The sequence below is a fragment of the Gorilla gorilla genome, chromosome 5, assembly GCF_029281585.2.
Source record: "Gorilla gorilla gorilla isolate KB3781 chromosome 5, NHGRI_mGorGor1-v2.1_pri, whole genome shotgun sequence".
Lineage (NCBI taxonomy): Eukaryota > Metazoa > Chordata > Mammalia > Primates > Hominidae > Gorilla > Gorilla gorilla.
In genome coordinates this window covers 145,318,091-145,331,705 of record NC_073229.2, presented here as the reverse complement: position 1 = coordinate 145,331,705, position 13,615 = coordinate 145,318,091, and the positions used below count along the sequence as shown (strand labels likewise).

At 33.5% G+C, this 13,615-nt stretch overlaps 1 protein-coding gene across 3 annotated transcripts in view; it reads left to right on the top strand.

Moving 5' to 3' along the window:
* The window catches only part of TBC1D32 (TBC1 domain family member 32), a 249,792-nt gene that overhangs the window by 191,194 nt on the left and 44,983 nt on the right, over nt 1-13,615 (top strand). For all 3 annotated transcript variants that reach the window (XM_004044609.4, XM_055389796.2, XM_055389797.2), the window contains 2 exons: nt 6,342-6,467; nt 11,671-11,754. In XM_004044609.4, the coding sequence (XP_004044657.2) occupies nt 6,342-6,467; nt 11,671-11,754 (210 nt within the window). The remainder of the gene's footprint in view (nt 1-6,341; nt 6,468-11,670; nt 11,755-13,615) is intronic.

The window sequence follows — 13,615 nt, the reverse complement described above, 5'->3', positions numbered from 1 at the left end:
GACCACTCCAAGGTTTTTCCTTGCTTATTATGGTTAAGAGTAAAGTGAAATGCTGACTGCATTAATCTAAATGGAGGAAGAGAAAGTGAATAGAAACACAAAAATAAACTTCAGGATAATACAATGTTGGCTATCTAAATTAAGCCTAGGAATCTCTTGCTAGTTTATAAAGTCTTTATTTTACTTTTTCTCCCTTTTGAAATGTCAGTTATTATTTCAAAAATGGGCACTCAAAATTACTGAGTGACATCCTAGAAAGTAATTATTAAACTTTTTCTGTGTAGATTGCATGTTTTCCTTTATATTTATGTCGACCTTACTGTTTCCCTCCCCTTGAAATGAAAGAACTATACAGAAGTTCTTTCTGTATAGTCTCTCTTTCTACATCATCTATAATAATCTTACATTTTTAATATACTCTTTTTTCCTATATGACCTGAGAAAATAATTATATAATATCCCCAAATATAAAAAGATTATAATGCTTACCATAACAAAGAATTTTAGAGTTTTTGAAATATTTTCAAGTATCATCAATCAATTTTTTAAACATGAAACTTGATGTTTTCTTTTTTGTTTTCCTTTTCCTCAGTGGTGGTAAGGACAGAGAATAAAGTAGTTTTTTTTTTTTTTACCTTCTTCCAATTTTTCATAGTTGTCTATAAATCATAGTGGTCTTAAAGAATATAGAGAAGAAGACTATTTCTTTCTCTACCTTACTCATTAGATAAATCAAACCTTTCTTGGGAAAACAAACTGGTAGTTTTCCATGGTGACTTCATCATAACTGGATATAGAATGGATATACTGAGACATCATTTATTATACTCTGTCTCTAGAAATCATACTGCACTTTTACAGGAATGTAGACATGGTTGCTATAAAAATAAAGCATTGTGAGTTTAAAAGGGATTATTATATTTAATCACCTAGAAGATATAAATTACCTTCTTATTTAGTCTTAAGAAGTGAATGTTCATTTCATTACAGGAGCCTGTATTTCATTCAGAAAGCAGTCAGAACCTCTTATCAGGACATATTAATGAGGATTTTAAAAATGTATACTTTAAAACACTTTACCATAATATAGTCATTAGAGTTCTTGTAAGTGAATCATTTTACACATGCATATACTTTTAATTAAATCTTAGTGAGTTCTGATATAGACTTTATAACTAATTATGAAGTATAACTGCTCATATTTTAGTAACGTACTAGTATGCTTAATTTCAATCACTTAAGTAACCTTCAATTATACACATACTTGTTTACATACACATGTGTATATAATAAAATTTCTATATACAACAGAATACATCTGTTTTAAGAAAGGAGTTTGAATTTTTAGAAATATCCATACACAGATCACCACCACCATAATCAAATATAGAACATTTTCTCATGATCTCACATTAATTCCCTTTGTCTTTTGCAGTCAGCTTCTCTCCACCCACTTGCATACTACCATTAATTTTTTTCGTTACTATAAGTCAGGGCTTCTCAGTCTTAGCACTATTAATATTTTGGGTAATTTGCTTTTCTTTGCCAGGGGGGGATTTTCCTGTGCATTGTGGGATTTTTAGCAGCATCCCTTGCTCCAATCCACTTGATGCCAATAAAACTCTCCCTCTCTCTTCTCAGTTGTGACAATCAGAAATGTCTATAGACATTGCCAAATGTTCCCTCGGGAGCAAAACCATGTCCACTTGAGAACCGCTGCTATAAGATTAGTTTTTCCTGTTCCAGCATTTCATACAAATAGAATTACATAGGATACATTCTTTGTACCTGTTTCCTTTCTCTTAGCATCATGTTTTTGAGATTGACCCAGGTTGTTACATGTCCCATTCACTTGTCTCTTTTTACTGAGATGGCAGTATTGAAAAACCACAGTTTGTTTAAACATCTACTTTTGGTTTGTGTTTTCTCTAAATCCCTAAAAATAATTGCTTTTATGTTCTTGATAATTTCAATCTTTTGTGAATCTGTGTCTATTAATCTGTTAATTGATGTATCTGCAAGTTATGAGTCACATTCTTTCTTTTTATTCATGTTAGGGGAGTTTTGGGGGGCATTAGACATTATTAGCTTTACATTGAGTGCTAAATTTTGTTGCCTTTACCTTAAGGAGTGGTGGACATTTTTTTTGGTGGGCGTCTAAGTTGCTTGTGGATCAGCTTTACTGTCAGGGCTTCCATTTTTTTGTTAGGGTGGATGTATAATTGCCTTACTTTAAGACTAATTTTACCTGTTACCAAGGTGTGACCTTTCTGGGACCTCTGTGGAAAACCCAGGTAATTAACTAGCACTCTCCATTCTGTTTGGAACTTGGACATCTTGTAACTCTAGGTGTGCTCTGGGAATTATTCAGTTTATAACCCCCAGCTGTTGCCTTCTCAGCCTTGTGAAATTTCACCCTTAGTTTCCACAGCTGATTAATCAGCAGCCAACTTGACAAATAGCCAGTTTCCTAGAGCTCTTTCTCTCCAGTATTCTAATCCACAAATTTTAGCCTCTTTAATCTCTTTGAAATCTGCCACCTGTCTCCTTAATTCAGCAAAACCTCCAGGAAGAAAGTGGACAATCATAAAGCTCACCTCATTGGTTTCCCTTTTCTCAGACATTACAGTCCTGCACTGCCCATTGGCTAATGTCTGAAAACAGTTATTTGATATATTTTATCCAGTCTGGTTATTTACAGCAGAAGGGAAGTCTATTCCTAGTTCCTCCATCGTGGCCAGAAGGAAAACTTTTTTTAATACTCTTTTTTTCCCGATTATAAATATAGAAATGTTCCATATATGAATTTTGGGAAATATGGAATTCTATGTATTTTTCATATTACACTCACAGTCACTAATTTAGAATTGTCATATAAAATATCTATTATGGAGGAGCTTTCACTTTCCCTTACCTCATGTCTCCATATCAAAGGGCCTTTGCTGGAGTAATACCACTGGCCTCTCCCTGGACTTCCTTACTCATTCTGCATAAGTTAAGAGGAATGGCTGATAAGTGAATCTGGAAGAAGGAGTAGAAGGTCATGGGCTAGCCTACTTGTAGGCTGCACTTTTAATTTAGCCAGTCTTTAGATTATTTTTGCGCTTTTTCTAGCAAGAACAGTCAGGGGGGCCTTTGTCTCTGTCTGCCTATGGCTGAATAGATTTATGGTATTCAGTTCAGGGAAGACATCTAGAAGGCCATGTGGCAGTAGATGCAAGCAATGATGCTTAATTTAGCTGTTTATATACTAACACTGATAACTTTGAACTCTGTTTATCTATACCTATTGGCTTCTCAGTTGGTCCCAAATTTGGAGAAGATGAATGAATTATTTATTGTTCCCCTCAAACTCAATAATATCACAGATATACATGTTTTTCAGTTAATATCATATCACATCATTTCATATTTTTAACTTTGAGTAATGCAAATTGTAAAGCATATACTCTCTATGGTGGCTGGGGGAAGAGTAGCCAGAAGTATAATGCAGGGTACAAAGCTGTCTCTCTAATAGTCTTTTAGTCAGCCTGTTTTCAGCTCAGCATTTCTTTATTGCCTCAAATCCAATTTCCAGCTATCTAAACTGGGTCCTTCAGGCTGTCTACCAACTGGTAGATTCAGGCGCATACCACGTCTGCTGCCTCCGTGCTGTTTACAATTATAATGCCTTGTGTTCTTTTCCTTAGAATGAGATGATGAGAAAGCAAAACAGAGTAGCAAGTGTGAAAGGAGAGAGAATGGAGAGCAAGAGGAGGGAGGAGTAAAAAGAAAACAGATTTATAAATAACAGATAGCCTATGAAAGGGCTATATGGATGTCCTCTGAAGGAGGTAGTAACATCCTTTGTTTGAAGGAGGTAAAAGATGGAGTTACACATGAGTAGAAGAAGAAAACAGGAGGAAACAAAGATGAAAAAACTGCATTATCTTTGCAATCATGTGTCACTAGTGTTTCTTATTAGACTCTAGATATTTTATTCTTGGCAATATGTAATGTGGATATTTTAAATGAAAACAATAAAAATTCAATTTCAATAATGTCGAATTAAGTCTTTACCTAATTCTTGTCAAGATACATTTAACATTAAAACTTTTTTGTTAGCAATAACATAATTTTCAGTAAAATTATTAGCTGTGTTGAAATTTTATGAGTTTATAGTTTTAAGTGTTTTTATTAAAAATAATCATTTTCTCTTTTGATTTAATGCTTGATAATTTTTCTCTAGTTATTGCTTCTGACAGAGGCTATTTGTGAAACGTGTCATTGTAGTCTTGGTATTCAAAGAAAATAGATTAGTACTGAATAGCAGAATTACGTAAATGCTTTCAACAAAACAACTTTTTGCTTTATGTGTGTGTTTATGTGAGTCCACATGTGTTTGGTGTATGTATCTGTGTATTCATGTGTTTGTATGAGAGAGTATGTATGTAGCTTTGGTATAAAAAGGGTTTTTCTGACGTAAATGTCAAAGAGGGAAATATTTACATAAATCTGATTTTATATATGATAATCATGAAGATCATGCAGCAATACGTAGCAGTTTTCTTAGGGTGAAATAACACTGAAATTTTAGATCACAGGAATGACATACCTTGATTACAATGTTATTTTCTGTTTGTTTATATGTATATACACACATATACGTGCATATGCTTTATATGACATGTGCATTTCATGAGGGCAGTGATATTGTCTTGATTATTATATCCACACAGGAGGACTTCTGTATATAGTAAATGGAATTTTATAAAAATTGGGCTGAAAAGTTAAATTTAAATAGTTGTGTTATGCTGGAAAGCTTCTTTGATTTTTAAAACCTGGAACAATAAAGACTTGTTTTCATCATTATAATTTTCTTTAAGAAAAAAGTAAGACATTGTTAGCCGAAACCCTCTCAAGTATCACGTTGACCACTAGTATCTTGCTGGTGGGGTTAATTAACCTAAAATAGAGCTTAGGTAGATGATTTTGTAGTGTTAATCTTCCCATACCATAATTTAGAGCAGAAACAATTAAGCCTTTAACCCTATAATTTCAAAAGGTTCTTGTTCTCTTTTTATCAAAATCTCTTTCAAGAGAAGTGGTAAAGAAAAAGGTATGAATTAATCTGGCTACTGGTTCTCCCATTTTATTCTAGAAAATAAGAGAACATCTTTGCCTCTTTCGTCACCTTTGAATTTTTACATATGTATATGTCTATATGAATACATATGCATATATCTTTTTTAACAACACTTAACTGTTCATTTACTATATTATTCGTTGAGTTTTTAAAAATAAAATCTCATGGGTATAAGTACCTTTAAAGCTACGTAATTAAATGGAATCTACTATGTATTCATGAGTTCACTTAGAAGAAAAGTTACATTTTAGCCATAAATACTTTCTTTAGCTCTATTCATTATCTTCAGTTTATGTGCAGAAAATCTCTACCTCCATCCTCTTTGGGTCCCAGCAGAATCTGAGAATTAAACTGAAATAACAGATTAACAGGAGAAAAGCATAATACAAGTTTTATGTGGCATGAGAGTTCTCATAGGGAAATGAAGACTCAAAGAAGCAGTTACCTATATACTGAGTTGAACAAAGAATAATAAACTGTGAAAATGTGACTAAATTATGTGGGAGGCTTAAAAGATAAGTCATTTTAATAAGGTTTGCAAAGTATTCTCTGGTCTCAACTTCTCATCCTTGAAGGTAAATATGTTGTCTTTTTTTCTAGTATAGAGAGTGTCTTTCACATGAGAATTTCATTTTCTTTATAGAGAAACAACACGAAGCTCAACGTGATCTTGCACTTGCTGTTTTTCAAGTGTCTTTAATTTAAATAATCAATATGTCAGAATAGCATATTTTAACCCCTTCAGCAGCATATTTTTCCAAGATGAATAAATGACTGACTAAAGATTTTTTACACTTATGCTTTCTTTTTGCTTTTAAAGAAGTGAATAAAAAATTGTATCTGAAAGTACATGAGGAATGAGTGTAGTGTTCCTGTCAGTCCACATAGTGAAATTTTAAGGTTCATGCTGTCTATTAAAACAGATACTCAGTAATGAGCCATATTCGTATAAGAAAAAGACTATTCAAGAATTATGGTTACAAATCACAATCCATTTTATGAGCTTTTAATAATTCAGTAATTCATTGTTGTCAACTTTTAATACATGTAACAAACAATTAATGGTATAAGATGTAATTACAGAAGAATATCTGTTTTCCTTTGAAAGCCATATGTATTCCATATGGAATTTTCAACTGTTTACATAGTTAACATTAATAATTTTTCAGTATATCTAGCATGTCTTATTATAATAATATGTTATCTTTCTGATTAGACAATGATCTTGACAAGCTTTTATTATGCCTCAAAATATCTGATAAACAAACTGAATGGATAGAAAACTGCCAAAGACAATTTTGCAAAATGATGAAAGCCAAACCTGATATAATCAGTGGAGAGGGTAAGTACATTGTTTCCATTGTGGGTTTTCTTATGTATGAAAATTATATTAATAGAATCTGTGGTTCTTAAAGATTAGTATTGGCATATGCAGAAAACATAATGCTAAATCCAGAAGTTTGCTGATTTCTGAGAAAATTGGGATCCTGAGAGAACACAAATTAAAATATGAGACACTACTAAGCACTGTTTTTTTCTTTTTGGAACTGTCTAAACAGTCTTGGTGAGCAAAACTAGACTAGGTAGCAATTTGCTTGTTTTTTTTTTCATATTCAGTTTTTACCTGAATATGACATATTGTTATATTTTTTAGAAATTTTATTGATTTTTTAATCAACATTGTTATTCTGAATCACTTTTATATTCATGCAAGTAAATTTAGTGACTCCTAAGGAAATTTTGTTTTAAGGGAACAGCTATGTTTTCTAAATTAGCAAACAAGTTTATTTGTATTCAGTTATCTACTTGCGCATTTGTTTTCTGAAATCATCATTTTTTAAATTAACATTTATTTTGAATAATGTAAAAAGAAGTGCTTAGAAAAAAGTTCTAATGTCAATATAAGCTAGATTTCCTGAAAACCATAATTTAAAAGGTATTGTGTACTTTATCAGCAATGCTTTATAGTTTTCATATTTGTGTCATTTGTTCTAAAATTTAAAATGGGAAATGGAGAAAAGTTTTTATATTGTTAGTTGTTGGAGAAATATTTCCAGAGAATAATGTTATATATTTATGGCTAAGAAATCAAACGTTGTTCTCCAAAGTTTGAGTATAAAGTGAGCAGTTAAACTATGTTTTATCCCCCCCAGATATTTATAAAATATCTATTCTAAGTATATATTTACCATTGATTGAATAATAGAGAATATTTAATATAAACTGTGGGCTGCACAGTTTAATATAAACTCTTAATTTGCACAACAAATTAAGAAAGCAGCAGACTGGAATGATGTTCAGTTTAAATACAGGAACTAAATTTGTATGTCATTCTGAGTTTATCTCTAACAGGGATAGTAAGACAAAAGAGAAGTATCAGCTGTTTAACTCTTACTCATTCCTCTGAAACAGGACAAACATGTAGAACATTACCATTAAAACTGTGTTCTCTTTGGAATCTGGGTATCTTAGGGCACTTTCCACAATTCTGGACCTCAGTTATTTATTACTTTGTTTTGTTTTTGAGACAGAGTCTTGCTCTGTCGTCCAGGCTGGAGTGCCATGGTGCGATCTTGGCTCACCACAACCTCCGCCTCCTGGGTTCAGGTGATTCTCCTGCCTCAGCCTCCTGAGTAGCTGGGATTACAGGCGCATGTCACGACACCTAGTTAATTTTTGTATTTTTAGTAGAGACGGGGTTTCACCGTGTTGACCAGACTGGTCTCAAACTCCTGATTTCAGGTGATCCACCCGCCTCAGCCTCCCAAAATGCTGAGATTACAGGCATGAGCCACCGCGCCCTGCCTATTCATTACTTTGATACTCTTAAAAATAGAGTCTAAAAGTTTCTGGTTCCTTTTTATGGACTATAGTGTTGGGGCAAAATCTCGTCTCTAGCAGTGAGCGTTAGGTGATTCCACATAATTACTCATAATTATAAAAAGTCTTCTTATATGAGTCTTCTTTTTAAAAAAGGAATATGTTTTTGTGATTTCTAATTTACCTTTGGTTATATTTAAGTTTCTTTTTATTTTGCTCTTGTAATTTAATCCTATTGTCCCCTTTGTTTAAATTTTAGTGCTCCCAATTTTTAGGTTTTTCCTGTGTGAGATACCATTGAGAGTATAAAATGAAGTATGTTCTTCCTGTTGCTTTCTCTTTTCTGATTATTACCAATAGTATCTACTCAATCATTGAAAGGAGAAACTTAATTTTCCTTGACTTCTTCCTTTTATCCCCTGAATGATACCTGTCCTCTTAGTCATCAGGTCTTACAGATGCTATTCCTAAGTCTGTCTCTAATTTGTTCTTTCTCATTCATGTCTTCTGCCACTACTTTAAGTATTCATCATTTAGCAACTGGACAATTATCTAACATGTTTATTTTAGGAAAATCAGAAATTACAAATAAGCAAAATAAAGAGCTAAAATTTGCCTGTAATTTCATCCTTCATGTATTATCACTTTTTATTTTTAATCAAAATCAGTCAATATAAACTATACTATTTTATTGGACATTTCACTCAATACAATATTATACAGATGCTTTTCAACTTACAATGAAGCTACATCCTAATAAATGCATCATAAGTTGAAAATGCGTTTAACATACCTAACCTACTGAATATCATAGCTTAACCTAGCCTAGCTTAAATGTGCTCAGAATACTTAAGTTATCCTATGGCTGGGCAAAATCTAACACAAAACTATCTTATAATATAGTGTAATTTCTTGAATACTATACTGAAAGTGAAAAACAGAATGGTTGTATGGGTACTCAAAGCATAGAGCTGTCCTAGTTTTGGAATCAGTTATTGTTATGATGATATCTTAGTTTCTTCAGGCTGCCAAAGCAAAATACTTGAGGTTGGGTAATTTATAATCATTAGAAAATTATTTCTTACAGTTCTGGAGGCAGGGAACACCAAGATCAAGGCACGAGCAGATTCAGTGTCTTGTAAGGAATTGCTCTCTACTTCAAAGATGGTGCCTTCTTACTACATCCTCACATGGTGAAATACAGGGAAGGACAACTCCCTTCAGCCTCTTTTATAAGGGCACTAATTCCTTTCATGAGGACAGAGAGCTCATGACTTGTTCACTTCCCAAAGGCAAAACTTCTGAGTACTATCTGTTTGGATATGTATTGGATTTTAACATAAGAAATTTTCAGGGATACCAACCTTCAGACCATAGCAGATAGCAATGCCCAAGGAGAAAGTAGAATCAATACCCAAGTATCCTTGAACAGTCTGCCTTAGTTTTTTCTCAGCAGAAAACCCACATGTTCTTCTTAGTATATAAATATTATAAATTTTGGTTTTATAGACTATTCATGTCATATTCCTACCCCAGGAAATAGATGTGATTAAAGGGAGAAGGCCCATAATTTAAAACCCTCTATAGAAATTCCAGATCTGTCATTTAAAATGTAAAAATTCACTTTAGAGGAACAATATTCTATAGTTTACTTTCTGGACAGTAACATCCTGGAATTAATTTGTTTTATAGTTAAAGATTGTTTTGTGACATGAATTAATTTACTTGTGTTAATGGAATTTTCAGTGGGTTGACAGTGAGGCTGTTGGTCATACTGAGATAAATAGCCACTCTAGTAATTATGTAGTTCAGCTACACTTACAATTGGTTAGAAAGATGTACTGAGATAAGAGTCATAGGTTCAATGACCACATATAGATCAATTTTTAGCATTGTTACATGAGTACAGCCTATCCCTCAAAATACCTGAAAATATATGTTGCTGTTCATAAGGGTTGCTGGGCAAAATGAATAAATAGGCATCAGTAGAAATCTAGAACCTTCTTGGAGTACTTTAGTAATGTCATTTTTACCTATGCAATATAGAATTTGTTCCTCCATAAGCCTCTAATGTACTGATCCAATAACATTATATTTGAATATCAGTACTTGCCAGAAAATAGTGTGGCTTGCTACGTATGAAGTTGGTCATGTGACTCTTAAGTATCAGATTATTTTGTGTGTAGTTCCTTCACAGATGTAATGAATTTTCTGTATTTCTGACCTAATCTCAGGCACAGGATTCAAAGAATTGCTTAGCAATATGCTGTGTCTTTTCCCATTAACTCAAGCACTTTACTTAAATACATAGCGTGTAGCAAACATGGTTGTGCCAAAGTAAAAATAATTACATTATGTTTGGAGTTATAAAAGTGTCTTTCTGTATAACCTTTGTTACTAATGTATATCTTGCACCTTAAATTATTATCATTAAACTAAGAATGATTATATCTGAACTTCATCAAGACATTGTTCTTTCTGCAAAATTTATAATCTCAAGAGACAGTATTAAGTGATTTATAAAGAAAGAAGTTTATACACATAGAATTGAAATGCTCTCGCCTGAGGGCTATTTAATTTGTTAGTTCATAGAAGAGAGACTTGAAACATTTTTATAAGTATGGCAAAATTTGTGTCTACACATGAAGATAGAACCAGTCTAAGCAACTATAAACATAAATAGCTTACAATACTGATGTCCTTTCTGACCCTTGACAATTGGATTCTTATACTTTTAATACTTATTCAACTTTGAAATCATCATATGAATAGAGTTCAATGAATAAAATCATTTCATTTTTGTCCTAAGCCATTAAAATATTATGAGATAGAGCTTGTCAGCTACAATTGCTGAAAAGCATACGTTATTCCTCTTTGATTTTGGACTTTTCACCTGTTGAACACTAATTGTTCTCCAAGAATTATATTCTTAAAATGTACTTGTTTGTGGAATAGGGTTCATTTAGTTAATATAGGTTAGAGTTAATATCCTGGATATAATTAAGGGACAATTTTACATAGTGAGTAAAGTGTACTTGTTATTTAAAGCATAACATTGACTCTACAAATTTATTTATTGTCAACAACAACAACAAAAAACTCAAAACCACAACAAACTCTGGGTTGCATATTAATTATATTGTACCTGTTTATATCCATTTCAGGGGTATTAGATGCAAGCCTAGTGGCATTATCAAACCAGCCTAGAAAATAACCATTTTATCACTTCCAAGCCAGATAGGTCAAGCCTTCTTTTGATATTGGTTGCCTTGAATAGATACCATCAGTTGCAAAGCATATAAAACATATAATATGTCCTGATTTTGAATGAGCTATGCATTGATCCTAGCCTTAGAACCCACTAATACTTTTTTTTTGTTATGCATAAAGGACAAAGGTAAGGTATTATAGCATAATTAGTGATATTTTTCTTTCAGTTTTGAAATCATTTAGCAAATTCTGAAATAATTCTTAGAGGATCTAAAGAAAACAGATGATCCTTTTTCAGTTTTATATTGACTAGGTTCTTAGCTAAGCTATTAAAGTTTAATTTGCATCAGAAACAGTGTTATGAATACTAAAACAGTACGCATTTGAATTGAACTCCCTTAGAGTGTATCTGTGAAGTTCAGATGACTTTTATCTACTAGTTCTGTGATTTAAGGATGCATTGTCACATATTATTCTGACCTTTAATATCCTAATTATTCTTTTGTTTATTACAGCCTTAATAGAATTACTTGAAAAATTTGTGCTTCATCTCACTGAAAGCCCATCTGAATGCTACTTCCCTTCAGTGGAGTCTACAGGTACATTTTAAACATTTTGAAGTTTGAAAAAGACTCAGTATGTAACTAGATAATTAATGGAGATGTGTAATGATATTACAGATAGGCAGTTTTCTCATCCTAACAATCTCTTACTTGGTGCCATATACATTCCAGATATCATTAAGCCTCTTTTCTTTGTAAATGTCTAGGTTTCCTTGTAACTCTGATTCTTTCTTGAGCTTTCTTTTTCTCTCTCTATCCACTAAAAGTTGTTTTGCCTTAAGCAATGTCTTCTATTCTTCTGATTCTATCCATTATTCCCTAGTGGTCTCCTCTGCTTATACTGTTTTACCTATCTCTCATATATTGATGATTTCAAAATTTACATCGTTCACTCAAAGATCTACTATAGGCTTTATTCTTATATTTCCAGTGGCCTAGTAAGTAAACATCACCTGAATATGCCACAGAATCCCTCAAACTCACTATGTCTCACAAAAGATACATGCATTTGTCTGGGTCGGTGTTATGGGCATGCTAGCCTCTGTCCCACAGCAGATACTCAGAGGGCCCAGTCTCAGCCCTGGCTTCTTCTGCTGCAATCTTAACTGTGCAGGGAATTACTGGGTGACATGTACCCCTCTGAGCTGAGATATGTCTCTCCAGCTTCTATCTCATAGCAGATCCCTAGGGTACTAGTATCAGCTCTAGTCTCTTCTACAGCAGTTGGGGAGCTGTCTTTTCAGTGCAGGGACCTGCTAGGAGATGTGTGCACGTCTGAGCCAGCATGATAGGCACATGAGGCTCCATCTCACAGCAGATCTTGAGGAACGTAGTATCAGCTCTGACCCCCCCTGTTGCAACTGAGGAACTACCCCCACTTGTGCAGAGACCTGCTGGCTTACACATCCCTGTCTGAGCCAATGAGATAGCCTATCAGCCTCCTTCCTACAGGAGATACCGAGGGACCTAGTCTCAACTCCAGTCTTCCTTATACAGAGACCTGCTGGGAACCGCACCCATCTGGGGCTTACAGTCATCTGGACTCTGATTCCTGGCCAGAGTTCCTGCATAGCTCCAGTGCTCTCTTTGGATCTTCCCCATGTCTTTCTGGGCTGGAAAGCTATGTCAATCTCAGGCCTTGCAAAACATGCAGCAAGCCTGGGCTTAGAGTGTTCTCTAGATGGGTACAATAGTCACAGGCTCAGTCTGCTTAGTCTGCTTAGAATCCCTGGAAGGCCCTCTAGAAAGATAGGCACAAATAAAGCTAGACTGCAAAGAGTAAAATAAATACGTAATTCTGCAGCATGTAGATATCATCGTGTGTCCACAAGTATTAAGAACATTCATGGAAATACGACCTCACCAAATGGACAAAATAAGATGCCGAAGACCAATCATAAAATGACAGAGATGCGTGATCTCACAAAGATTTCTAAATTGCTTTAAGGAAGGTCAACATACTTCAAGAAAACACTAAGATCAATTCAGAAACTTATCAGAGAAATTTAATAGAGAGATTGAAATCATTCTTAAAAATTAAGCAGAAATCCTGGAACTGAAAAATAGAATGATTGAAAGGAAAATGAAAAAATGTAATAAAGAGCATCAACAGCAGAATTTATCACACAGAAGAAAAAAAATCAGTGAGCTTGAAGACAATTTGAAAATACGTAGTCTGAGGAGAAAAAAGGATGAAAAGGAATAAAAAAAGCTTATAGGATATATAACAACATCAAAAAAACAAATATTTGAGTTATTGTAATTAAAGAGAGAACTGAGAAAGACAAGGGCTAGAAAGTTTATTCCAGGAAAAATAACAGAAATATTTCCAAACCTGGAAAAATGTACAGATGACTAGATACAGGAAGGTCAAAGGTCAACAATTAGATTCCACTCA